Source organism: Patella vulgata, chromosome 4, assembly GCF_932274485.2.
Source record: "Patella vulgata chromosome 4, xgPatVulg1.2, whole genome shotgun sequence".
Lineage (NCBI taxonomy): Eukaryota > Metazoa > Mollusca > Gastropoda > Patellidae > Patella > Patella vulgata.
The window spans coordinates 7,053,165-7,081,030 of NC_065882.2; the positions used below are offsets into that span (position 1 = coordinate 7,053,165).

The following is a 27,866-nucleotide window of genomic DNA, read 5'->3' on the forward strand; positions in this document are numbered from 1 at the left end:
TGCATTTCAAAGACATTATTTAATTTTTTACAGCTGAATCTTTATCAGATTGATTATTTGATATTTAATTAAAGATACATGTACATTATGGGAGATTTTTTTTTATAGAGAGTTGGCCATTCTTGCTATAACAGTTCAAAAGTAGATGATGAAAGAAGAATATATTGAAAATTTTAGTCAAATTACTTTATTCTGAACATAGTTATTATCGTTGTAATATTTGACTAGAAATGGTAGTGAAATGTGCCTTCACCTTGGCCGAACGTTTGATTGACAGGCGTGAACTCCACCTACATATCTTGATTATCAAGTAAAGTTTTCAATGTCATGCGGAAACGCTCTACAACGGCCTCGCTAAGTACACTCTATCATTTAACCTCGATCTAACTGACGTATTCTCATCAGGGTGCGCCATATTTGAATTTATCAATAAGTGAAATCCTATTTAAATCCGAGCTGTAGCCGAACCATCCGTGGGTCTACAGAGTTGATTTTGGGCTTGTTGTTTAAATAAAGATCTAATTTATAATTTCTATAACATCTGAAGCCTAAATCAAGACTTGCAATAATCAGATTTTGCTCTTGCATAATGTATGTTTAAGAAACAAAATGAAACTATCTACCGTAGATAATAGCTCTAGGTCTGGATTCAAATATTACAGATGACGCTTGCTTGTTCTGGTCATGTACCGTTATATCAAATGAAATAGGGTTTAATGTCCTACTGTTCTGCTCCGACTTGGCTAATGAAGACGGGCATACGCCACATAGTGTGATATGGCCTACTCTTATATCAAATTCCAACTGGCAAGGGATATTTAACGTGCACGCCAATGTATACACGGAACCTCGGTTTTCCGTCCCATCTGAACGACTAGACGACTGTTCTCGTCATCTGTCATGCATCACTGACAAGGGGAAACCACGCCGAAAATCCCGATGAACTTTCTCGGCCAATGCGACCTCCAGGCTAGCGAACCCGCGACCTCCAGGCTAGCGAACCCGCGACCTCCAGGCTAGCGAACATGCCTCTTACTCACTTAGCCACCGCGACTCGCCGTTAATATCATCTGCAGATTATGCCGAATGCAGATTTTTTTTAAAATTTTTACTATATCTTTGTAAACACCGTAATGAACATAATTAAGCAATGGAGAGAGAGAGAGAGAGAGAGAGAGAGAGAGAGGAGAGAGAGAGAGAGAGAGAGAGACATGGGGTTTAACGTCCACTCGACACAAACTAGGTCATTTCGGGACTAACATATGGTTTAATTTTATTTCAATAAATCGCTTGCGTGTAGGGGTCTTTAGCAGTGGGAGGAAACCGGAGGACCCGGAGAAAACCCACGAGGTTGGACAGGCGACATTAAGCAATGGATTAAATGACTTTGATCGCTAATATTTGGGACCTAGAAATTGACACAAATGGGTCGCAACAAATTTCAATCCGTTATGTCCAGCGAAATACGCCAGGATTCTCAATCGAATGGCATTCTCTAGCGTCACCGTTTGACATGACTTGTGGAATATGTCTAGCCTCGTTCTTTGAGTGTCTTGTTACAAATGGCGCTGAAACGCATTATGGTGCACAATTCGTGTACCAAAGCTAACACGTTTATTTTGTCTTAAATATTGGATATCAGAAGCCCGTCTTTTCCCGGTAAGATCACAACAGCAATGTTGATTTAAATTGACAAATACTTAGTGTTTTCATTGTCGAAGATTTTGGATGAGACTGAGTTAGAGACTTAACTACTTTAAATACCCCATCACCCCACCCTACCCAAATAAGGATCAGAAACATCGATATAGCCGGATTTCGAAAAATTAATTTTATTTGACAGCTGGTGGTACTCTATCAAGTAAGGCGAATATTGGCAACTCGAATATAAATTTCTTTGATAAAAACGACATGTTAATAAACATAGTAATTAAAATTCCTTAAATTGTTTTAGTGTTTCACTGTTAAAAGCCACTCAAAGAAGTTTTGAATGGGGTATCTTGAACTGAACAAGTTGTAACCTTAATTCTCTGATTGAGTGATTTTGCATCTACACAATTTGATTGAAACACAGATCCTATTTCGTTTCGTTTTTATAGTTCAAAATTTCGTTTTACTTGTCTTTACTACATATTGGGTCTGGAAGAGTTGTTATTTAACTCGAGTTCTGAATGGTGTCAGGGATAAGCCAATGAAACGGTCTGTTACAGCGAGCTTTAGGCGTGTTTTTCACGGAACTGGGGTAATCCACTACTAACATCAATGATGATTGGTTAATCAAATGTCTGACGTCATAGGGTCATAAGTCACTCTTTTGACCCCTGACGTGACCTATCGCTATAACTTGTCAGATCTTCATGTAGTGTAAAAATCTAAATCTATCGCACGCGAAGTCACACCATATGATCGACATAAACATATGCCAATACCGATTTTAAACATTACACACGTGTAGGTTAGTGTGGCTAGGGGGGGGGGGGGGGGGTGGGGGGGGTGGATGGCCGAATAGTTAGCGCGTGGGTGTTGAATCATAAGGTCTGCCATTGAGTCAACTGGCGTGTTCCCCCGGTTGTACGTGACACGGAGTAGGGTCGCCCGTCCAAGCTCGTGGGTTTTCTCCGGGTCCTCCGGTTTCCTCCCACTGCTAAAGACCCCTACGCGCAAGCGAATTATTGAAATAAAATTGAACTATATGTTAGTCCCGCAATGACCCAATTTGTGTCGAGTGGACGTTAAACCCCATCTCTCTCTCTCTCTCGCTAGTGTGGCTAATTTGCTCATCACTAGGTTACAAAGAAAACTTGAATTGTTTTTCTTATTAAAACACGGATTTACATTCACAACAGATTGTGGGTCTGTGTGGCAGTTTCGACAACGAAGTTAAAAACTTTGATTTTAATTGATAGCCCTCTTAATATAGATACCCGGATCCATCACACTCTCTGACCCCCCCCCCCCCCCCCCTGTATGTTACTATCTTATCATTACCGACAGTTAGTGCCATTAGGATCTTCAGAACGGCCCACGATCTGGTACAGATAGTTATGCCCTTGTGAATTCTACAGCCGCGTAAAAGAGTTACAGAATATTATCTATTCAAAATAACTGTTTAGACCTTTGAACATCTAGAGATTTGACTTTTAAAATATTTTTATTTTAAAGGGAGGGATCAATCCGTTTCACAGATGTATTGCGAAGACTAATAGCTCTGTCAAAGATGACTGTTTTTAGCATGTGACGTCACATCACGCGGCGTAAGTCATTAGCTTAATGCGCGTGCATTGTTTACAGGTCCGGACAGAATGGTGCCTTTTACTCATTTTACATACTAATTTACACTAAATAGGGAATATTTTTTACCTAAATATAGTTGAAACACCTTTATTTATTTTTCCAATGCTTAAAATAATATGTTCTAGAATTTAATTTGCAGAAGGAAAAAGTTAATATTGGTGGCTCATTAAGCCGCGCCGATGCCATCCCTATCAGTGATTGTAGCGGACTCACGAATATTCACTGTTGATTAGTATGGAGAGGGATATAACAAAACCTCGGATACCTTCTGTTTCTGGTGGCTATACAGTCGCTTTACACCATTATCAATTTTTCCCCCACTTTAGTTTTCTATCGATTTACAATAACGCAGGGTACAATTTTATGGATATAATACTAAGCGACATTTCGACGAAACTTCGCTTAGTATTAACCCCAATAATTGTTTTATAAAGACTTGGCCATTCTTGCTATAATAATTCAAAAATAGATGATAAAAAAAGAAAATGTTGAAAATTTCAGTCAAATTACTTTGTTCTGAACGGAATTGTCACTGTTGGAAATTTGGACTAGAAATAGACATCAATTGTGTCTGCACCGTCTATGAGAATTGACTATCATTTGATTGACAGACGATAACTCCACCCACATATTCTCGATTATCAAGTAACATGCTCAATGCTATGGTAGCCTCGCTTGGCAGGTCTTTCATCGCCAGTTTCCAGTAGTGACATTAGCAATTAACGGTAAACGTTAGTTTGGTCCGCCATTTATTGATTTAATTTTAAATGGACGATTGTTTAAATCCAAACTGTATCCAAGCCACCCGTGGGTCTACAGAGTTGATTTTAAGCTTGTCGTGTAAATAAACGTCTAATTAATAATTTCTATAACATCTGAAGCCTAAATAAAGACTAGCAATAGGCAGATTTAGTTCTTGCATAATGTATGTTAAATGCCAATCAAAGAACATTTAAAATAAATTGTTATACTTTTAAACGTCTAGAGGGTTAACTTTTAAAATCTTTTATTTGAAGAGAGGAATAACAAAAATCTCCGCAACACATCTTGGATGAGACCAACGTCTCTTGCTGGTGGTTATACACTCTCTATTCGTAAGTGAAGGAGGACTGCACCACACATAACTACACAAACAAATCTACGGACAAGAGTCACAAGACACAATACGCAGAAATCACAAAAAAACGTACATATCAAACTAAGTGAATGGACCTGGGAGCTAGCCGTAAGCGTCCATTGCACTGTAAAGTCCCGGGCCTGTAGTGATACAGACTTCACTTAAATTTGAAAAACAATCAGGAATGTAACCCAGAGAAAAAAAAACGTTGTGTAATACTAGTACGAGTCATGATCTGCTGAGTTTTGCCCTTTTAGTTTTGGCTGATTATCCATTTAAAATAAATTGTTAGACGTTGTTTAAACGTCTAGAGGGTTGACTTGTAAAATAATTTATATGAAGAGCGGGATAAAAAAAAATTCCCAAAAGACAACTTAAATGAGATGAGCTTCTACTACTTGTAGTTTTACTACACTCGCTGTTGAATGTACAATCAGAGAGAGAGAGAGAGAGAGAGACAGAGAGAGAGAGAGAGATGGGGTTTAACGTCCACTCGACACAAACTAGGTCATTTCGGGACTTACATATGGTTTAATTTTGTTTCAATAATTCGCTTGTGCGTAGGGGTATTTAGCAGTGGGAGCAAACCGGAGGACCCGGAGAAAACCCACGAGGTTGGACAGGCGACTTTACTCCTTGTCACGTACAACCGGCGATTCGAAACCACGCCAGTTGACTCAATGACAGACCGTATCATCTTATTTTGTGAATAAATTTCTAATTAATTATTTATATAACATTTCAGGCCTAAAGAAAGACCTGCAACTAGCCGTTTTACTCTTTCATAATGTATGTTTAACTAGTTAAGAAAAGTTAAAAAGTCAAAATTACAATAGAACAATAGAACAATAACAGCAAATACGTCTACAATTAATGAAAGATATTCATGTTTATCCAACATGAGAATTATCCAATATATTTAATCATCTTTACTATTTTTATGCACGAAACGATTGCAGATGCCGTTCCTTTACATAAACCATACGGCTCTGATCATATACGAGTCCATAAGTTGGAAATCATCTTATTGAACTCACAATTAAGAGCTAGATTTCCTTGTTAAAACTTTAACTTTATTTTAACTAGTTAAAAAAACTATTTTTAATTTGTTAAAAAAAATATTTTTAATTAGTTAAAAAAAATATTTTTAATTAGTTAAAAAAATAATAATTAATTTTAAAAATTTTTTTAGTCACACAAATTTTTAATTAGATAAAATTTAATTAGTTAAAATTTTTGAACTGGTTTAACTTGAAGTGGTGAGCGATTTATTGGAAACAAAATATACCATATGTTAGTCCCATATGTTAGTGTTTAGCGTACTTGTTAGTTTAAAAAGTAAATATTTTATTTTAAATAATTAATTAGCTTACCTGCATAAAGACGACGATGTGACACATGACCTCCCCAAAATACCAATGGCTAGACGTCTGTTGTACCACAGTCGGCGGTAAACAAATTAAAATCACTAACATGTCCGTAACAGCTAAATTAACAATGAAATAATTCGTGGCATTCTGCATGGATTTACTCCGATACACCACAAAACAAACCAAGAAGTTGCCGAACAATCCGACAAAAAAAACAACTACATACAGAAATATTAACACACTTTCTTCCACCGTGGGTTTCATTTTTTCCAGAATATATTCAATCATTTGATCCCTGCTTCCACAAACCGGGGGATCGTGTGATAATCCTGGCCAGCAAGTTATATTGTCACCACTGAAGTTTCCCATGGTTGTGCTATCGGTGAAGTTCTTCATAATTTAAAATTGTTCTGTCTCGTTTAGCTGGTAAATGTATTGTCCAAATCTAGAAGAGAGAACGGAGAAAGCGGTATTACTTGTTGCACATGTCTGATTCAGTGGCTATGACTATCTGTCATCCGAGAAAACTTTTAGACCGATATAGACCTAGTCTTAACGATACTGAAGTACGCCCCATTATGAAGTGAGAGCAAGCAAGAAGAGAGATTGACTACTATAATTAGCCTATTGATAGATTTTCTATGTGCTCTGCCTTTCAAGCCTTTATCTCATTGGCCGCATAATGCTCTATGAAATTAGTATGGCATAAACTCGTATTAGCTAGCCTACGCTAATGTCTAATGAAAGCCATGTGTAATGTATTTTTTTTTTTGGTTTTTCGTTTTAGCAAACTCTTCATGAAGGTCACTTCAAGTCATTATTTTTGCGACATCGAAATCAACATGAAAATTGATCAATCACGAAAATTTCACGAATCGATATACATTATCGTTTATATCAAACATTTCTGCTAGTTTCATTTTTTATTTCATAATAAAAGGCGCGCACTTTCAAGTTGTATTATTTTTAATCGTGTGGTGACGGTTAAAGATAAATGTACAATATATGTGTTATAAAATCTATAAAGGTTATCGTGACGTTTTTCCCTGCATTGGCCGAGAAAGATCATCCAAATTTTCCGGCGTGCCCCCCCCCCCGCCCTTTGTCGTAAAGATCATTCACGATGACTACATTAAAAGCTTTTTTTAAAAAAAATAGAACAAAAATGCTGATCGTAGTCATTTCGAAATATTGCTGTATACCCCTTGTTGCTAACGACTAGAGGCGACAGAGGGAGGAGAGAGGTGAAGTGGGAGGGGGGGAGGGGGTAAATACATGGTTTCTGAGAAAGCGCGAAATATAAGTTGTCAATGGATGAAATGGGTTTAACGTCCTACTGTTCTGCTCCTATACTGGGCTAATGAAGACGTTCATACGCTATACAGTGTGCTATGAGGGAAATTTTGCCCGAACAACGGCTCTACGGCCTACTCTTATATCGAATTCCAACTGCCAAAATGGATCTGTTACGTACACGCCAATGCATACACTGGATCTCGGTTTTTCGTTCCATCCGAACTACTAGACAGCTTGTCCTTGTCAGGCCCTCCGTCCTGCACCACTGACAAAGGAAAATCACGAGTTGTCAATGGGAAATAGAATTTATGCATTATATTTAACAAAATGCGCCCTAACCTGCAATCCTTTATCGTGGTCGTCGCCCCATGAACCCCGACAGGACGCCCCTACAGATAGCTAGGACTTTAACACGGGTTCAAAATCAAAATACGAGTCAAAACCCACTAAGGAGCCCCGTCCCCCACCAGAGACCGCCAGCTGCGCGCTTTCCTCGTATCCTTCCGTCGTTTGGTTTGGCACTGTGGCATCTTTATATAGTTCACTCTAGGTCATTTCGGACCTTACACGGTAAAGGGTCGTTTGTATTGAAGGCGAATACTACCGAAACTTGAACCCATAAGATTGGACAAACAACCCTACTCCTTACTAAGCCAGGACAAGACGCCAGAATAAATGGCCGAATGACAGACCTTCTGATTGAAAGCGCACGCCCCCCCCCCACCTTTGGAGTCACCTTGATACGGTGGCTGATTTAGGACACGCAAAACAAGTCGAGCGCTTGAGATACTAAGTCGAGCGCTCGAGATAGTTAAGCAGAGCGCTCGAGTTAATTAAGTCGAGCGCTCGAAATACTAACACCCCCCCCCCCCACCACTTGGAAGGGGGTAAATACAACGGGAAATATTTAGTGGTGGTGATGAGCATGGGATGGAGAGTGTGTGTTGGGGGGGGGGGGGGTATCCGCCTCCGTCACTGCAGCTTTGGATGGGCTGTAAAAACGAACAAATGAATATCTTTATTCCGCAAGTTTGTCATTAAATAATGCACAAAATTATACAGCTTAAAACATCGGTTGAACCGTGTTCGATTGTATTATCTCGAAAGCTTTACTTAGTATCTCGAGGGCTTGACTTAATTTTCTCGAGCGCTCGACTTAAATATCTTCGAGCGCTCGACTTAACTATCTCGAGCGCTCGACTTAACTATCTCGAGCGGTCGACTTAGTGTCTCAAGCGCTCGACTTAGTATCTCGAGCGCTCGAGATATTTTTGTTTTCTTTTTGCGTGTCCTAAATCAGCCACCGTACCTTGACCGTAAAACAGACTTTTCATTTTATTGTTGCTCCATTCCCGGCAATTTCCGTTATTGTTATTTTAATGTTCTGTTGTGTAAATAAGGTTGTCCAATAATAGCACGTAGAATTAATTGACCAATATACAACCAATAACTTGTATTTAATTTGAAACAACACGGAACTATTGTTAAAACAACTCTAAACATTAAGCTGTCACCGATATTTATTATAACAATTACCAATATTTGTACAATGAAGTGAAATGGAGAAAGAGAGAGAGAGAGAGCGAGAGAGAGAGAAATGGGGTTTAACGTCCACGCGACTTGTCACCGTGACAGACCTTATGATCTAAAGACCACTAGTCATCCGAAATCCAGATTCGTTCCTTGATCCTGTTTCCCATTTCATTGCTGGAGAGAGAGAGAGAGAGAGAGAGAGAGAGAGAGAGAGAGCGAGCGAGCGAGTAAGCGGGGGGGGGGGGTAACGTCCACTCGACACAAACTAAGTCATTTCGGGACTAACATATGGTTCAATTGTATTTCAATACTTCGCTTGCGCGTAGCGGTCCTTAGCAGCCATTGGGGAGAGAGAGAGAGAGGGAGAGAGAGAGAGAGAGATGGGGTTTAACGTCCACTCGACACAAACTAGGTCATTTCGGGACTAACATATGGTTTAATTTTATTTCAAAAATTCGCTTGCGCGTAGGTGTCTTTAGCAGTGGGAGGAAATCGGTGGACCCGAAAAAAACCCACGAGGTTTGACAGGTGACCCTATTCCTTGTCACGTACAACCGGGGAATGGAAACCACGCCAGTTGACTCAATGACAGATCTTATGATTCGACTCGCACGCGCTAACCATTCGGCCATGCAAACCCCCAAGCGAAATGGGATGTAACGTCTTACACTTCTGTGCCAACCGAACCAATGAGCATATGTCATGCAATGGAGCCTATGGTACAGTGGTTCTCAACCATTATCATCTTGATAGTGCCGCGAAATTTTGAACGCCACACTAAGAAAATGTGAAAAACCACGTGATTCCAATTGAATATTCACTGGTGTCTACTGATAAGTTCATAGCTGTGTTTTTCTCTATTTAATTCGTGTCTATGCCGTCTGACTTACATGTTTTTATTTTGCAAAATTCAAATATTTTTCATATATATTTAGCCAGGTGTGCCGCTATTTTTTCATGTGTTCCAAGGTGTGCCGTCGGCAACAAAACGTTGAGAACCACTGCTATGGTACCTTAAGCCTAGCTCACAACACGTACGGGTCGTAGGGCTTGGTAGATCCCGGACCTGCGACAAGAAACAAGGTGAAAATTTTGTATGTGCGGCACCAAGAAACGACCAGTGTGCCGAACACACGCAAGTAACGCGTAAGTCTCCCGCACGGATTTACTAAAATTTCCCCCGTAGACTGCCCGTAGTGTTGGTCGAGACAGTTCCGCGGATTTTTCAAGCGTAGTTTCCCATCGCCTGACAAGGATCAAAGTGTTTAGTCGCTCTAATGGGACAAAAAACCAAAACAAGGTCCCGTGTACACGCAAAAGAACCTTGACAGTTGAAATTCGAAATAAGGCTAGGCTGTAGACCAGCTCTCAAGGCAAAATTGTGTGAATGACAGATGCTAAGCGAAGTAGAATCGCATTACAAAACAGTATCCTAATTTTTGAATATGGCAGCCATTTAGGGCAGAGATCTATTCTTGAAGTATGAAATAGACGAATCGTTTTGTACAGATTGCCTCCACGGTTCCCACAAACATGCATTGGCGAGTAAAGGTTAAGAAAGTGACATGAGAGGGGGTCAGACCAATCTGACATCTTCAATATAGTCTGACCTTAACATCATAAATGCTTGGTTTTATGGTCCATATATGTAATAATATATATTTATTTATATAGAAATTGGCTGCGAACTCGAGTGGAAGCAAATTAAATTGAATCAGAAATAATCGTATTTTACAAAACTACACTCCAAGTAATATGGTGCGTCCACATTTCATTTACTACCAGGAAATATAATGTCTGCAATCGATATTAAAATCATAATTTGGCGGATGAGGAACCGTGAATTATATCAGTGTTTTGAATTATTTAAGATGGAGATATTATTTTGACATCCATTAGTCTACGTCTACACTGATGTTTGGTCTCTTACAAGAGAGAGAGAGAGGGGGTGAATGATCCAGTCTGTGAACGCCAAGATTTATTGAAGGGTGAACACACCATAGTCAACAACAACAATACTATAGGAATAACATTCATACATTTCAACACTTTTCGTCCTATAATTAGTCAATCCGTAACAATAATATAACAAATGCTGTTCCTGCCTGATGATCAACAACAATTAGTCAATCCGTTCTGGGGTCTTTAGAAGTGGCGGGGGGAGGGGAGAACCCACATGATTAGGTAGATGAACGTACACGCTCCGGAACTAACCTTTGACCCCCCTCCCGCCTCTCTCTCTCTCTCTCTCTCACCGAGCAACATCGAGTGGATTTAAACCACTGGAGTCTTTAAAAGTGGCGGGGGGGGGGGGACCACTGGGGTCTTTAGAAGAGGCGTGGGGGGATCCCACATGATTAGGTAAATGAACGTACACGCTCCGGAACTAACCTTTGACCCCCTCCCCCCTCCCTCCCTCCCCCTCTCTCTCTCTCTCTCTCTCTCTGAGCAACAGCGAGTGGATTTAAACCACTGGGGTCTTTATAGAAGAGGCGTGGGGGGGGGGGGAATCCCACATGATCAGGTAGATGAACGTACACGCTCCGGAACTAACCTTTGACCCCTCCCCCTCTCTCTCGCTCTCTCTCGCTCTCCGAGCAACAGCGAGTGGGTTTAAACCACTGTGGTCTTTAGAAGAGGCGTGGGGGGGGGGGGAATCTCACATGATTAGGTAGATGAACGTACACGCTCCGGAACTAACCTTTGACCCCCCTCTCCCCCTCTCTCTCGCTCTCTCTCTCCGAGCAACAGCGAGTGGATTTAAACTACTTGGCCAAACGGATCTCCATTAATCATTTTCCAATTGGGCTACTGTGAAGCAAAGAAGGCTTTTGTAAATTGTAAATATACGATTGTTTAAGAATGTACAAGAAATAAAACTGTTTTATGCTATTACAATATGTGTTTTTTTATCATATATTTTTGGCAGATAAAATCTTCAAGTTGGCGGAGAAAAAAAAAAAAGTATCATCATTATTTTACAACGAAATGGGACACAATACATAATCATAGAGCTAATTTGGATTTCGGATGACTAGTCGGCTTAAGTTTCCTTACATATTAAGGCGGCTCAATATCTGTACAAAAGTATTGGCGTATACATGTGTTACTTATATGTTTATGACTGGATAAAACGCCTTGAATCGGTTGTGTCAGAGAGCCTTACATAGCTACAGAATTAACAGGAAAATCTCATTGAACAAGTGACGTGCAGAGAAAGGACCGCGGGGGAGATGGCCTCTGGCGTCCATTTCATGTGGTATCCAATCAAAGAGTGGAATTAAAATTACGTTTTTTGAAATTATCGCTGTTAAAGATACATTATAGGAGATTAGATAAAGAGTTGACAGTTCTCGCTATAACAGTTACTTACAACAAGAGAAGACGTAAATAGAATATTATTTTGAAAATTTTAGTCCAATTGCTCCGCTCTGAACCAAGATATAAGCCTTTGAATTTTAGGCTAGCCCATAAAAAATAAAGTCTCGATTATCCATTTTTACGTTTAATCATCCTTCACAAAATGTATTCCAATCCCCTAAATATCGCAGACTAGCAATCGGATCGGGAGTTTATTATGATCTGGATACGTTAATTAATGTCTAATTAATAATTTAGATAACATTTCAGGCCCAAAGAAAGACCTGCGATAGGCAAATTTAGCTCTTGCATATTAATGTATGTTTAACATTGGTGTACAGAATGCCCTTTTATAAAAAATAATATCTGTTGTTACATCGTTTCTCACAGTTCTCAGTGAAATGAAATGAAATGGGGTTAAACGTCCTACTATTTTGCTCCGACTCGGATAATGAAGACGGGTATACGTCATACAGTGTGTATTGAGGGAAATTTTGCCCGGGCATCGGCACTATGGCCTACTCTTATATCGAATTCCAACTGCCAATGGATCTTTTACGTGGCGGCCAATGTATACACGGGGTCTCAGTTTTTTGTCCCATCCAAACGACTAGACATTTTTCAGCACAATGTCCTGTGTGGGCATATAGTCAAGGAGCTTGCCTCGAGCACCGCCATGCCTCGGCATTCTACTGCTTTGAGGGGGTTGGATGACTGAATGGTTAGCGTGTGCGCGCTGTATCATAAAGTCTGTCATTGAGTCAACTGGCGTGGTTTCGATTCCCCAGTTGTATGTGGCAAGGAGTAGAGTCGCCTGTCCAACCTTGTTGGTTTTCTCCGGGTCCTCCGGTTTCCCTTCCACTGCTAAAGACCCCTACGCGCAAGCGAATTATTGAAATAAAATTAAACCATATGTTAGTCCCGAAATGACCTAGTGGACTGTAAAACCCATCTCTCTCTCTTTCTCTCTCTCTCTCTCTCTCTACAAGTATATGTGGCTTTACGGATTTATTCTGGCTTGTTTCCAGCAAGTGATTGCAGATACTCATGGTATCAAGGGGGACGGACGTCGAATGGTTAGCGCGTATGCGTTGTATCATAAGGTCTGTCATTGAGTCAGCTGACGTGGTTTCGATTTCCCGGTTGTACGTGACAAGGTGTGGCGTCGCCTGTCCTACCTCGTGGGTTTTCTCCGGGTCTTCAGGTCTCCTCCCAACCCTACGCGCAAGCGAATTATTAACATAAAATTGAACCATATGACCTAGTGTGTGTCGAGTGGACGTTAAACCTCATTTCTCTCTCTCTTCTTGGTATCAACCGGAGCACAACTTGTGAGATGGTACATTGTGTAACAGATGCACGTATGCGGAGCATAAACCAATTTATCATTATTGCTTCAGCACAATGATATTCTACTAAATAGCAAGGTTTCTAAATATGCATGACAATGTTACAGAGGATGGTACCAATGTGCATGACGATGTTACAGAGGATGGTACCAATGTGCGTATTCTGGCAAATGAGCTTGATTTTCTAAATGGGAGTAATTTTTACTCAATAAATGTTCATGTAATGTGCAACAGTTTGATGATCTTCACAAATATTGTCGCCAAGGAGCACCCAAGGTTCAAAAATTCTCAAAGAAAGTATGGCCGTCTTCATTAGCCCGTCGGACATTCAACCCCATTTCATTTCATTTTCGAAATTTTTCACCCGTATAACGACATAATCCTGCTTACGCCTACAAGCCGTGTAACGTAGGGTAGAGATTACTATCCATTTAGGTAGGTGCTTAATGTTAATTATAATAATAATAATCTATTTATAAAGCGCTGAATATCCAACCAACTGGTTGATCGAAATGAAATGAAATGAAATGGGGTTTAACGTCCTACTGTTCTGCTCCTATACTGGGCTATTGAAGACGGGCATACGTCATACAGTGTGCTATGAGGGAAATTTTGCCCGGTCAGCGGCATTTTCGCCTACTCTTATATCGAATTCCAACTGCCAGGGGATCTTTTACGTGCATTCCAATATATACACGGGACCTCGGTTTTTCGTAGGATCCGAAGGACTAGACAGCTGTCCTTGTCAGGCCCTCCGTCCTGCATCACTAACAAAAGCAAACCACGCCGGAAAATCTGGACGAACTTTCTCGGCCAATGCAGAGATCGAACACCCGACCTCCAGGCTAGCGAGCCAGCGTCTTACCCACTTAGTCACGTGACACCCCTGGTTGCTCAAGAGCGATATCTACATAAGATATCTTTAAAAGATGAAAATGACCATGAGAAGGGATGAACAGAACAAATGTCCGATCTGGTAAACAAAATAGTTATTGACACTAATAATAAGTGCAGGAGGTCCGCACTACACGTAAAACAAAAATCTACAAGATAAACCTGTGGACAAGACAGAAAATAGACATTGCACCAAATAAACAAATATCAAATTAAGTGAATGGATCCGGGGGCCAGCCGTAAGCGTCCACTGCGCTGTACAGTCCCGGGCCATTAGTGACACAGACTTCACTCAAATTTGAAAACAAATACAAAAAAGACGTAACAGAAATAATGCGACCGATCTTGACAGTGGTCATCTCCTCAATGGCGATAGTCTGCCAGTTGACGTCATGAGTTAGAACGTCAAACAATTTTAACAATAAGGGCGATAATCCGGATAGAATCTCGGAAAACGCTAAAATAATAAGTGTAGTGAGCAAGGGTACACATTGTATTATTTAACAGGAACAGTTATATACTTATAGCGTGGGGTGGACATGGGGGAGGGGAGGGGCGCTCGGTGACCAAAAAGCTACCTCGCTAACCTGGAGATCTCGTGTTCGATCGGTATTTTCCGACGTGGATTTATGTCCCTTGTCAGTGTTGTAGGCCGGAGGATCTGGCAAGGGTCAAGTTAACGTGGATACAAGAGGTATTTCGGGACACCCAGACCATATCCTTAACATTTGTAGGGAACTGGTTCATATCGTCTAGCTACCTCACGTAGAGCGGAGGTGAGGCAGTGGCAACATTCGCCATTCGACAAGAAACTAAGAATATTACATTATCGGAAACAAGGGTCCTTCAAAAGGTTTGCTGGTTACTAGTGCCCAATGTATTCTGCGTTCGGTGCTAGCTTTGTATTTGGAATCTTTCTTACTGATGATATTGTGTTGTTCATTCTAGTAATTTAGATCTGAAAACAAATCTAGGCACTTTACCAACCTCGTCAAAAGACGATTCTACATGAAAATGACAATTAATTTAAACGCAGATTTTTATGGTTTCCAAAATACCTGATGTCTTCACTGTCAATCCCTCAAAAATCTTTTTTTTTACTTTGATTTATTATTATTCAGTCTTTATATGAAACTCTATTGTGATATCGTATTTGAATAAAATTATGCATCCAAACACTTATTTATGTCTGGGGTCTTAGATTACCCCATGTTACCGACAACGTTTTTCGGGCGACGTGTCCGCACAAGGGATATAGTCGTTCGGATGGGACTGTGCACGTAAAAGTACCCTTGACAGATGCAATTTGAAGTAAAAGTAATCCGCAGCGCCGATGTTCGGGAAAAATTTCCCTCGATCGTCCGAAAGGTTCCATTAAAACCGAGATATTAAAATATACCATCACGCAATAGTTTGACGGCCTTGAATCGATCAATAATAATTATCTAACTCCCACGATACAAGTGGTCTATGTTCAACATCACTTAATGTCACGATTTAACATTAACTGAAACATTTATCACATGTGCATGACAGATGCTGATGATGTAATACCACAACACCATCATCTCCCCATAAATAGTGACGTAATACTCCCTCTCCCGCAAATAGTGACGTAATACTCCCTCCCCCGTAAATAGTGACGTAATACTCCCTCCCCCGTAAATAGTGACGTAATACTCTCTTCCCCGTAAATTGGGATGGAAGACCACAATCCTCGGTTAGCGCTCAATGATAAAATGACAAGGCAAGGGAAAGAATTAACGGTCACCGGTCAGACATAGTCACCAAAAAGGACAACCCGGTCTCAATTCATTTCAACCAACCAAATGATGACATTTCTGATCTCATTGTCACGCCAATAGAAAATACCAAGAGCGATTTTGCAATTACAGAAGAAATTGAAACGTTTCAATCTGATTAAAATACAGATCTATATTTCGTTTCGTTTTTTTATACTTTCGATGGCCTACACTACATGAAGATCTGACAAGTCATAGCGATAGGTCACGTCGGGGGTCAAAAGACCGACTTATGACCCTATGACGTCAGACATTTGTTTAACCAATCAGCATTGATGTTCCTAGTGGATTACCAACAGTTCCGTGAAAAACACGCCTAAAGCTCGCCGTAACAGACCGCTTCATTGGCTTACCCTTGACACCATTCAGAACACGAGTTAAATAACAACTCTTCCAGATCCAAGTGTAGTAAAGACAAGAAAAACGAAATTTTGAACTATAAAAACGAAACGAAACAGGATCTGTGTTTTAATCAGATTGAAAACGTTTAGGCTAACAAGAGAAAAATTCTGGAATGACAAATTGAAAACAACAACCATCCTAGGTGTGAATATCCATACGGCTAACGCAATAACCCCTTTTGTAGTTCCATTTAGCGCAACAGCAGCAAGTACATCCAAAATCATCAGAAAACACTATGCTGATAATCACCCGAAAATCTGCACATAGAAACTTATAATTGCATATTCTAAAAATAAAAATCTGAACGACATTCTAGTGCGCAGTTAATTAGATTAAATAAGACCAATCTCCACCCTAACCCAAAACAAACCATATATCAAATCCTATCCCTAACCGTTAGTAAATAAAATCAACTAGATATAAGAAACCCCAGCCTTAACCCGATGATGTGGAACATTTTTAGAAAATCCAATTCCTAGTAGGAAACACATTAATGTGGCTCTCTCCCGAGAGCCTCAAATTTATTCTATATTCTTCAGAAATAAAAATACCAAAATACCAAAATACCAGAAGCACCATCCAAGGAAGACCATCAGCGCCACCAACACCAAAAAACGGTGAAATCACCTTTGTATATAAATCTAATGTGTTGTACGTATTTTTAATAAAACTAGGAAATATCACGAACTAATTTTTCATCATCCTAGGTCAGTGCTTATGTGGAGACTTAACCTCTCCCTCAAATTCTTAAACCTAACCTACAGTCGCGCCAAAAGTCACGTGCCCTAACCTTAATTACGTCTCAGCGACATTGACAAAAATTGAGCTAGCCTTAACAAATAGATTTAGCTCACAACTCCCCCTTCCCCGTAAATCGTGATATAAAAGCATATACCATATACCGTAAATCATGATATAAAAGCACATACTATAAGCCCCAATCCCCCGTATATCGATGTTGGCATATTGTATGATTATTTTAACGGCCTACAACGTAATTAGTTTTACTAGTTTTCTGATGATTATAAAATCTAATAGAACATGGAATTGGTGACAGTGTGGCTGGTTACAAACATTTTTATTTGATTGCATTATTTTACGCATCGTTAAACGAATTTCATGCATGAGCCTGACTAAAATACATTTCAATTAAGTTTGCCTCCGCGTGGTCTGAATCGTGGTTGTCTGTTTAAAGCCTGTTGGAAATGGGTTGTTGATATGTGTTTAGTTTAGTTGTAATTAAAAAAAAAATAATAATTTGTAAATGAGAGAGATTAATATAATAGATGTCCTGTTATCTTGTGTTAAAACTACATCATGTGTCATAACTTAAAGATACATTCCCGCGTACAAACTGGGTGATTTAATGGTATATATGGACTAAAAACATATTCAACCTAATTAATTTGTCATTATTTTGTTTCAAATCCTTCTCAAACATTGTAATTGCCAAGGAATGCCCTGCTATCAAAATTCAACTACATCATGTGTCATAACTTAAAGATAAATTCCCGCGTACAAACTGGGTGATTTAATGGTATATATGGACTAAAAATATATTCAACCTAATTAATTTGTCATTATTTTGCTTCAACCCTTCTCAAACATTGTAATTGCCAAGGAATGCCCTGCTATCAAAATTCGATCAAACCAGGTCATGTTTACGCCACGTGACTTACCTCTCTTTGAATTCAGAGGAGAATTCATTGCATACATAAGACGATGTTGTCTTTAATCACTTACTATTTATTACAAATATCGAATCCTAATTAAATTCTCGGATTATCCACTACCCGCGTCTTTTTCCGTCATTTTTATCTCAGAAAGTGTTGTACGTCTAACTCTTCATAAAGTTTATCAACTTGTACATCAAGCGCTCAATGTTCGCGTGTGACCTTTGACATCACGCGTGCAGAAATTCCTAATTGCTGTCGATTAGGGGAACCCTTACATTTTTGGCCTGAATACGCCCCATGAGTGTTTTTCGGGAAATCCAGTATTTTTCTAATAAGATTGGATATCTCTACTTTCCATATATACCAAAATTGCCATACTTTTAATGGAAAAAAACACCCGATAAATACTTTTCTGGGAACCAATCTTTAACATTCTATAGTTCGCAGTGGCACAGTGCATAAGGCGTTGGGGTGGGGGGATAGCTGAATGGTTAGCGTGTGCGCGCTGTATCATAAAGTCTGTCATTGAGTAAACTGGGGTGGTTTCGATTCCCCGGTTGTACGTGGCAAGGAGTAGGGTCGCCTCTTTAACCTCGTGGGTTTTCCCCGGGTCCTACGGTTTCCTCCCACTCCTAAAGACCCCTACGCGCAAGCGAATTATAGAAATAAAATTAAACCATACGTTAGTCCCGAAATGACCTAATTTGTGTCGAGTGGGCGTTAAACCCCATTTCTCTCTCTCTCTCTTTCGCTCTTTATAATCTCTGATTATTTTATTTCTTATAATATCATTCATCACCATGTGTCATCTGGCGATGGTAAAGGATGTCGTGAAAACAGGCTTAATATGCAAATAGCTGTAACTAAAAACACAATTTCATGATGATTTCATTATCTGCGGAGCATCTTGACATTTATCTTTCTTATATATATCTAAGATAAGTCTCAGTCTCTCTCTCTCTCTCTCTCTCTCTCTCAAAAGGCATATGCCCCATCTAATGTAAATATTGTATACGGCGTCATCTAATGTATATATATCCAATAACCAAGGGACTTAAATTGTGCCAAACCCAACATGCCATTTGGTGCAGAACACTTCGCAGTTACACTGGCATCGATTTGATATTTGTTTATTTTTTGCAATGTCAGTATTCTGTCTTGTCCACAGGTTTATCTTGTAGATTTTTGTTTTGCGTGTAGTGCGGTCCTCCTGCACTTACTATTACATGTATGCACATATTGTATACGTCATATAATGTAAATACTGTATACTACGTCATCTAATGTATATAATGTATACTACGTCATATAATGTATATATTGTATACTATGTCATCTAATGTAAATATTGTATACTGCACCATCTAATGTACATATGGTATACTACGTCATCTAATGTAAATATTGTATACTACGTCATCTAATGTAAATATTGTATGTAAATATTGTATACTTTTCAAACCTAATGTAAATATTGTACATACACACCTTATAATGTAAATATTGTATACTACGTCATCCAATGTAAATATTGTACATACTCCCCATGTAATGTAATACGTTATATAACGTATATAATGTATACTACGTTATGAAATGTAAATGGCGTATACTGCGTCATCTATATAATGTAAAACCTAAATATATACTTCGTGTAATTTATAGTGAATGGGGTACTTTTATAGATGTATTTGTAAAACAACGCAATAGAGTGGAAACCATAATTGTATTATGCCTTTTACCTATCCTCTGTTTCAGGTTCAGAATACTATAACAATTAATGTCCACGTGCCGCATTCATGAATAAATTCCATTATAAACAAACCACCTAATTTCATCAGTCATGCAACAGATTTATATTTTGAATTTCTAGATGTAAAATTTTATCGTGTCACCGATGGTTATTTTACAGTAAAGGAGATTTTCACCACGGTAATCAAATGGCCATGTTTTTATAACGCAACGATTTATCTGATGCAAATGAATTTATAATTTGAATATTATACCAAAGGTAATGGATTCTCTAAAACACAACGCTATCTGTAGGGAATATCTCCGATAGTTTTTCTTATAACAAAATGCACAATCGTTATAACTGATACATGCAACAACAAACTGCACTTAATCCTTAAGTGACATTTAGCGATTAGGCACAATAAAAAAGCTCAATAGAAATTAATGTATATGGGGAACAGTGATGCTTGATAACGATAAGACAGCTCTTGTTAATGTCAAGGAATATCTCTGATATTTAATGTAACATAAAATGAACATGATTACAAAACAGATTATATGTGAGAGAGAGAGAGAGAGAGAGAGAGAGAAATGGGGTTTAATGTCCACTCGACACAGACTAGGTCATTTGAGGACTAACATATGGTTTAATTTTATTTCAATAATTCGCTTGCGCGTAGGGGTCTTTAGCAGTGGGAGCGAACCGGAGGACCCGGAGAAAACCTACGAGGTTAGAGAGAGAGAGAGAGAGAGAGAGAGATGGGTTTAAATGTCCACTCGACACAGACTAGGTCATTTGGGGACTAACATATGGTTTAATTTTATTTCAATAATTCGCTTGCGCGTAGGGGTCTTTAGCAGTGGGAGGAAACCGGAGGACCCGGAGAAAACCTACGAGGTTGGACAGGCGACCCTACTCCTTGTCACGTACAACCGGGGATTCGAAACCAAGCCAGTTGACTCAATGGCAGGCCTTATGATACAGTACGCACGTGCTAACCATTCGGCCACCCCCCCCCCCCCATTATAAGTGAAGGAATCCGTGTATTTAAAATAAGCCAACAGTATGCCCCCCACCCCCCGTCCTGATTTCTTATTCCAAATAAATAGATGACACATACTAATTAATTGCACATTTAACTTTTTCAAAAGTATCGAACAATCAAACTAATTATCTTATCTTAGTTTAAACAGGAAATGTTCACAAACGAACTCAATCATCACTTTTCATCAGTTAGAATTAATGTTATCGTGGCCCAAAGCATCGACCACTAAAATTGCTTAGCTCTGCTTAGCTTTTGCTCGAAATGGCAGACCCATTTTAATGAAATGAAATGAAAAGAAATGGGGTTTAACGTCCTACTGTTCTGCTCCTATACTGGGCTAATGAAGACGGGCATACGCCATACAGTGTGCTATGAGGGAAATTTTGCCCGGGCAGCGGCGCTACGGTCTACTCTTATATCGAATTCCAACTGCCAAGGGATCTTTTACGTGCACGCCAATGTGTACACGGGACCTCGGTTTTTCGTCCCATCCGAACGACTAGACAGCTGTCCTTGTCAGGCCCTCCATCCTGCATCACTGACGAGGGGAAACCACGCCGGAAAATCTGAATGAACTTTCTCGGCCAATGCAGGGATCGAACACCCGGCCTCCAGGCTAGCCAGCCAGCGTCTTACCCCATTTTAATAGACCCTGCTTTCTTCGACAATAAGATGCATATTCGATTTGATTGTGGAATATACTAAGGATAGTCTCCTGGTAGCTATATTTCAATATCGAATGATCTCTTAGATATGAGATAAATAGTTCATTTAACTAAATTTAAACATTGGTTATTCGTAACCACACTAGCGTTAGGTTAGGTTTAAGAGTTTGAGGGAGGAAAGGTTTAATTTTAAATGGCACTGACCTAGGATGATGGAAATTTAGATCGTGGTATTTCCTAATTGTAATGGTATAGGTTAGGGCAACCCCTTATCACCAATCGTGTATCCAAGAGGCGGTCGTTGTTTATAAATACAACCATTACGATGTAACCTGTATTTTTAGACATTGTTGTTACGAGGTAATCCTTATTCCTTAGACATGTTGGTTACGAGGTAATCCTTATTCTAAAACATAGTAAAACATTGTGGTTACGAGGTAATCCTTATTCCTTAGACATCGTGGTTACGAGGTAATACTTATTGCTTAGACATCGTGGTTAGCAGCAGGTAATCCTTATTCCAAAACATCGTGGTTAGCAGCAGGTAATCATTATTTCACGACATTGTGGTTACGAGGTAATCCTTATTCCAAAACATCGTGGTTACGAGGTAATCCCTATTCCTTAGACATCGTGGTTACGAGGTAATACTTATTGCTTAGACATCGTGGTTACGAGGTAATCCTTATTCCAAAACATCGTGGTTACGCGATAATCCTTATTCCAAAACATCGTGGTTACGAGGTAATCCTTATTCCAAAACATTGTCCTTCCGGGGTAATCCTTATTCCAAAACATCGTGATTACGAGGTAATCCTTATTCCAAAACATTGTCCTTCCGGGGTAATCCTTATTCCAAAACATTGTGGTTACGAGGTAATCCTTATTCTAAAACATAGTAAAACATTGTGGTTAATTACGCGGTAATCCTTATTTCTTAGACATTGTGGTTACGTTGTAATTCTTATTCCAAAACATTGTGGTTACGTGCTAATCCTTATTCCAAAACATTGTGGTTACGAGGTAATCCTTATTCTAAAACATTGTGGTTACGAGTTAATCCCTATTCCAAAACATTGTCCTTACGAGGTAATCCCTATTCCCAAACATTGTCCTTACGAGGTAATCCCTATTCCCAAATATTGTGGCTACGAGGTAATCTGCATTCGTAAACCCATATTCCTAAACACTGTGGCTGAGACTCACATTGTCTTTAAAATTTACACGTGGTTATCAATCTGCAGTTGAAATATAAATTAAATCCGTTGTCCTAAAAAAACTTTTAAGATGATCGAGGGTCTGAGCAATAAAACATATTAAAATTCAGATGTGGCATTATAGGTGTACCATAATTTCAAACCAAGTTATGCACACTCTCCGGATCTTTCTGTATTTATTATTTATGATGGCGGTAAAATATTGGACTCGCTTCATAATATCCACGTGCATGATAATAATCTGCACTTTAAGCTTTAAGATTCAAAGCAAGACATTGAATTGTTACAAATAAAGTTACGGGTGCTATCCGAATCCTGCAAATAGCAGTAAATATTGTTCTCGTGGGATAATATCATACATGCGTGATATAATAGTGTCATTATGTATATTAAGATCTTTGAAAGCCATTAGTGAAAGCAATATATAATAACATTCGCTAGGTTTTTGGACATATACATTTCAATGAGGCTACTCTCACACCGTTAACATTGCTTACTGGGGTCAGGGGGAAGGATGGCCACATGTTAGCGTGTGTGCGTTGTATCATAACGGCTGTCATTGAGTCAACTGGCGTGGTTTCGATTCGCTGGTTGTACGTGACAAGGAGTAGGGTCGCCTGTCTAACCTCGTGGGTTTTCCTGGGCCCTCCGGTTTCCACCCACTGCTAAAGAACATTACACGCAAGCGAATTATTGAAATTACCTACATAGCAGACTGTATGGCGTATCCCCACTTCATTAGCCCAGTTCGAAGCAAAACAGTAGGACGTTAAACCCCATTTCATTTCATATCTTATAAAGTAAAGGTAAAGGTAAGAGTACCTTAATTAAGCCATGCTAATCTCCTTGTAAAGTAATGGTAACGGTGAGACTAATATTTTTAAGCCATGCTAACGGTGGGATTATACTAATTGAAACGTTTCAGTTAAACATACATTATGCAAGAGCTAAATCTGATTATTGCAAGACTTTATTTAGGCTTCAGATGTCATAGAAATTATAAATTAGATCTTTATTTACACAACAAGCACAAATTCAACTCTGTAGACCCACGGGTGGCTTGGATTCGGCTTGGATTTAAACATGATTTCATTGATTGATTAAATTTTTAAATGGCGTTGTAAGCTGATATTAACCGTTACGTTGACGTCATACTCCCGGAAATTTTAGATCGAGGCTGAATGATAGAGTGTACGAAGCGAGGCCGCTGTTGAGCGTGGTCAATTTGATTGAAAGTTCGATATATACGGCCTTGATATTATGTTAATTTGTGGTTAAAATGAGAGTTTGGATGTCGGTATTATACGCTCGTTTGTCACTTGCGTTTACAGAAAAATTATGGAAATTGATAAACATCGCAGCTAACATCACCCCAGTTGAATTGCAGCCCCATTGGATCACTGTTTCCTATTTCAATTTGTCTGCTTCGGGAGAACACGCAGGCTAACAAGATTGAAGAAGTCGGCTATAATTATGCCTCATTGATTTGGTCCATTCCTTTAAAACTTTCGCTTCTTATCTATATAAAAAAAAGTCCTATTTTAAATTTGTAGTAAAAATAAATGTGATACGAATTGAAAACGTTACTTGATAATCGAATTAACGCCTGTCAATCAAACGGCCTGCCATTCTCCGAGACGGTGAAGAAGGAGCTGACTCCTATTTCTAGTCAAAAATTACAATGGTGATAACTTTGTTCAGAATAAAGTAATTTGACTGAAATTTTCAATATATTATTCTTTTGTCATCTATGTTTGAACTGTTATAGCAAGAATGGCCAACTCTCTTTTAAAATCACCCATAATGTATCTTTAATAAACCCAATCAGTGTTATTCATAAAGCTGTTTGTTATTCTGGCAAGTTGTTTACAGCCGGAGGACGAGATATTGTGTAATACACTGTTAGCAAACTGACGTCAGACGTCCTCTGGCAGTATCAATATATTATTGATTCCACCAAAACCATTACCACTAAACCTGGTGTTCTCTCCTATTGAGTGGTGGGGGGGGGGGTTGTATCATAAAATCTGTCATTTAGTCAACTGACGTGGTTTCGATTCCCCGATTGTACGTGACAAGGAGTAGGGTCGCCTGTCAAACTTCCTGGGTTATCTCTGGGTCCTCTGGTTTCCTCCCACTGACAAAGAACCCTACACGCAAGCGAATTATTGAAATAAAATTGAACCACATGTTAGTCCCGATATGACCTAGTTTGTGTCGAGTGGACGTTAAATTCCAATCTCTCTCGCTCTCTCTCTCTCTCTCTCTCTCTCCAGTTGTTTAAAATAGATTTCACTGTATCTATTGTATAACGTCTATAGATAATTTGTCTAGGGAACCCGTCACGGCCAAAAATCGAACCTGTCCATCTTCATTAACCCAATTGGGACGTTAAACCCCATATCATTTCATTTCAACAAGACAAAAACAGATTTACGGTAATTAGATCACAGCATGCTTAAATAAATACATATTTATATGTTTGTCTTTAACTAAACTATTCCCAACAGTACTTCATTAAATGAACAACATTTTACAACAACTAGCATGATTACTATACTTGAAACTTGGCGTTCAGTTTTACTATGTTCCACTCTATTATTTTGAGAGAAAGAGAGAGAGCGAGAGAGGTTAACGTCTATTTTAATTTTTAGAATTTCGCTCTTGGGGCATTCATATGGCAATAAATTCTGAAGTTACTTAAGGAAATGAAGAGAGAGAGAGAGAGAGAGAGAGAGGGGGAGGTTAACGTCCATTTTAATTTTTAGAATTTCGCTCTTGGGGCATTGATATTTGAGGGAAATTCTTTTTTTTATATTGATAGTTTATTTCTTCCAGCTTCCAGGGGATCTTTAGCGTGCTGCTAATGGTATATACGCAACTTCTGTCTGTTGTCCGATTCGCATGACTAGGCGTAATGTCATGCCATTCTTCCGTCCTGCACAACGGAAATGAAATGGGGTTTAATGCCTGCTGATATAATGAAGACGGCCATACGCTATGCAGTGGGCCACGAGAGACATTTTGCGGCACTACGGCCGACTCATATATCGAATTTCAACTGCAAAGGGATATTTTACGTGTGCGGGACTTTGGTCTTTCGTCTCATCCGAACGACTAGACGGATGTCCTTGTCAAACCCTGCGTCCTGCAACACTGGGAATCCACGTCGGAAAATCCAGGTGAACTTTCTCAGCCAACACCGGGAGCGAACCCACGACCTCAAGGCTAGCGAGCCAGCATCTTAACCACTTAGCCACCGTGGTTCCACTGCACCACGGACAAGGGGAGGCCAGGCTGTACAACCCAAAGCAACGTCCAAAATTGGTACGTGAGAACTATATTCACTAAGTAACTAAGTCACCGTGGTTAACACAAATGCTTAAAGATACATTATGGAAGATAAGATAAAGAGCTGGTAGTTCTCACTATAATAGTTAAAAACTAGATAATGTAAAGGCAATTTGCCGAAAATTCCAGTCAAATTGATCCACTATGAACCGAGGATTAAGCGATTGAATTTTCGGCCTAGCGTCGATCATCATTACTAAAGCCTTTACGATAAAAAACATAGCCTCGATCATCCATTTCATGATTAAATTATGAATGGAAGTCGAGCAGCAAATGGGATCATAATCCAGTAAATATCGCAATGCCATCGAGGGTTGATTATGGTCTGGATAAGTTAATTAAAGTCTAATTAATAATTTAGATAACATTTCAGACCTAAAGAAAGACCTGCAATTGACAGATATAGCTCTTGCATAATGCATGTTTAAGGTAGTGCCAGACGAATAACAACAGCCATGCTCTATCGTGTACGCGACACCAAACACGACTTATTTGCGTGAGTTTCGACGCAGTTCATTGATTTGCCAACCGAGAAATATTGGCGACAAAAGCGTTTAATTGTTGTTTGGGTTTGGCACACAGTATGAAATGACGTTCATAATTGATGGATATACACCCATCCATATAAAATACCGTCCATAATTGATGGCTATCTACAAATCCATAATAAATAGTACCACAAAATTGATGTTCATATCAATCGATCAAAAAAAAATTGAAGGGTTGAATTTTACAAAATATTGTTATTATAATAAACCGTTGTCTATATTCAATCCTGGCGGTGTTGCTTTATATATATATATTTATAATTATATATATATATAGAGAGATAACAAAATGACAGCCTTAATCACTAGCTGTTCGTCAATCCATTAAATATTGGCGGGGCTACCTTATCATGATGATGTTATCAACAAGACACATCTGTACGTCTACTTCCTCAATATTATATGCACGATGTGCTAGATTTCTATTACTAATGTTGGGAAATAGGATATTTCCTTGTTAAAGGCAGGTTATAAAAATAAACTCCAATTGGCGCTGGGTCCACGATCATTGGTGCTGTTACTAATTGTGGGATATAGGATATTTCCCTGTTAAAGCCATAGATATAAAAAAAACCCTCCATTTGGCGCTGGGTTCTCATTGGTGCAGTTAGTGGTATTTTTAATATTATTTTTAATACCTCACTTGCCTGCAATATAATATGATTTTCGGTCCATGGATAGCCTTTTGACGGAAACATTTATAAACACGTAAAAGTGTTCGAGTTAATTTTTAAAAATTTCGGAAGTGTTTTTTGTTTTTAATTTTCCTGACGCAATTATTTAAAAAGGTGATAGATAATTATTTCTACATATCATGTTTATAGCATGGAGTAGACTTCCTTTAATTTGCTCAATGGCCAATCTATGGCTTTTTTCATAAAGAAGAAATGGGAAGCCAATTTATTTTTACAGGCTTTCAATTGATATTCATTTACATCTTTGACAGTTGGAATTCTATGAAAGGCGGAAAAGCTACTGTACAGGCTAAATTTCCCCTCATTTGCACAATGAGTGCCACATGCCCATCTTCATTAACACGGTAAACGCATTGAAGTGAGACGCTAGAAATTAAACCTCCATGTCATTTCATTTCGTAACATAGTCCTCGCCCAAATTCTCTCATGGTATATGAGGGGTTCGATGGCCGAATGGTGAGCGCGTGCGCGCTGTATCACAATATCTGCCATTGTGTCAACTGGCGGGGTTTCGATT

The 27,866-nt window shown here is 39.1% G+C and overlaps 1 protein-coding gene across 1 annotated transcript in view; it reads right to left on the minus strand.

Moving 5' to 3' along the window:
• Nucleotides 1-6,415, minus strand: part of LOC126819108 (orexin/Hypocretin receptor type 1) — a 40,541-nt gene extending 34,126 nt beyond the window's left edge. The window contains exon 1 of the mRNA XM_050546979.2: nucleotides 5,785-6,415. Within this exon, the coding sequence (XP_050402936.1) occupies nucleotides 5,785-6,177 (393 nt within the window). The 5' untranslated portion in view covers nucleotides 6,178-6,415. The remainder of the gene's footprint in view (nucleotides 1-5,784) is intronic.
• Between the last annotated feature and the right edge of the window lie 21,451 nt (nucleotides 6,416-27,866).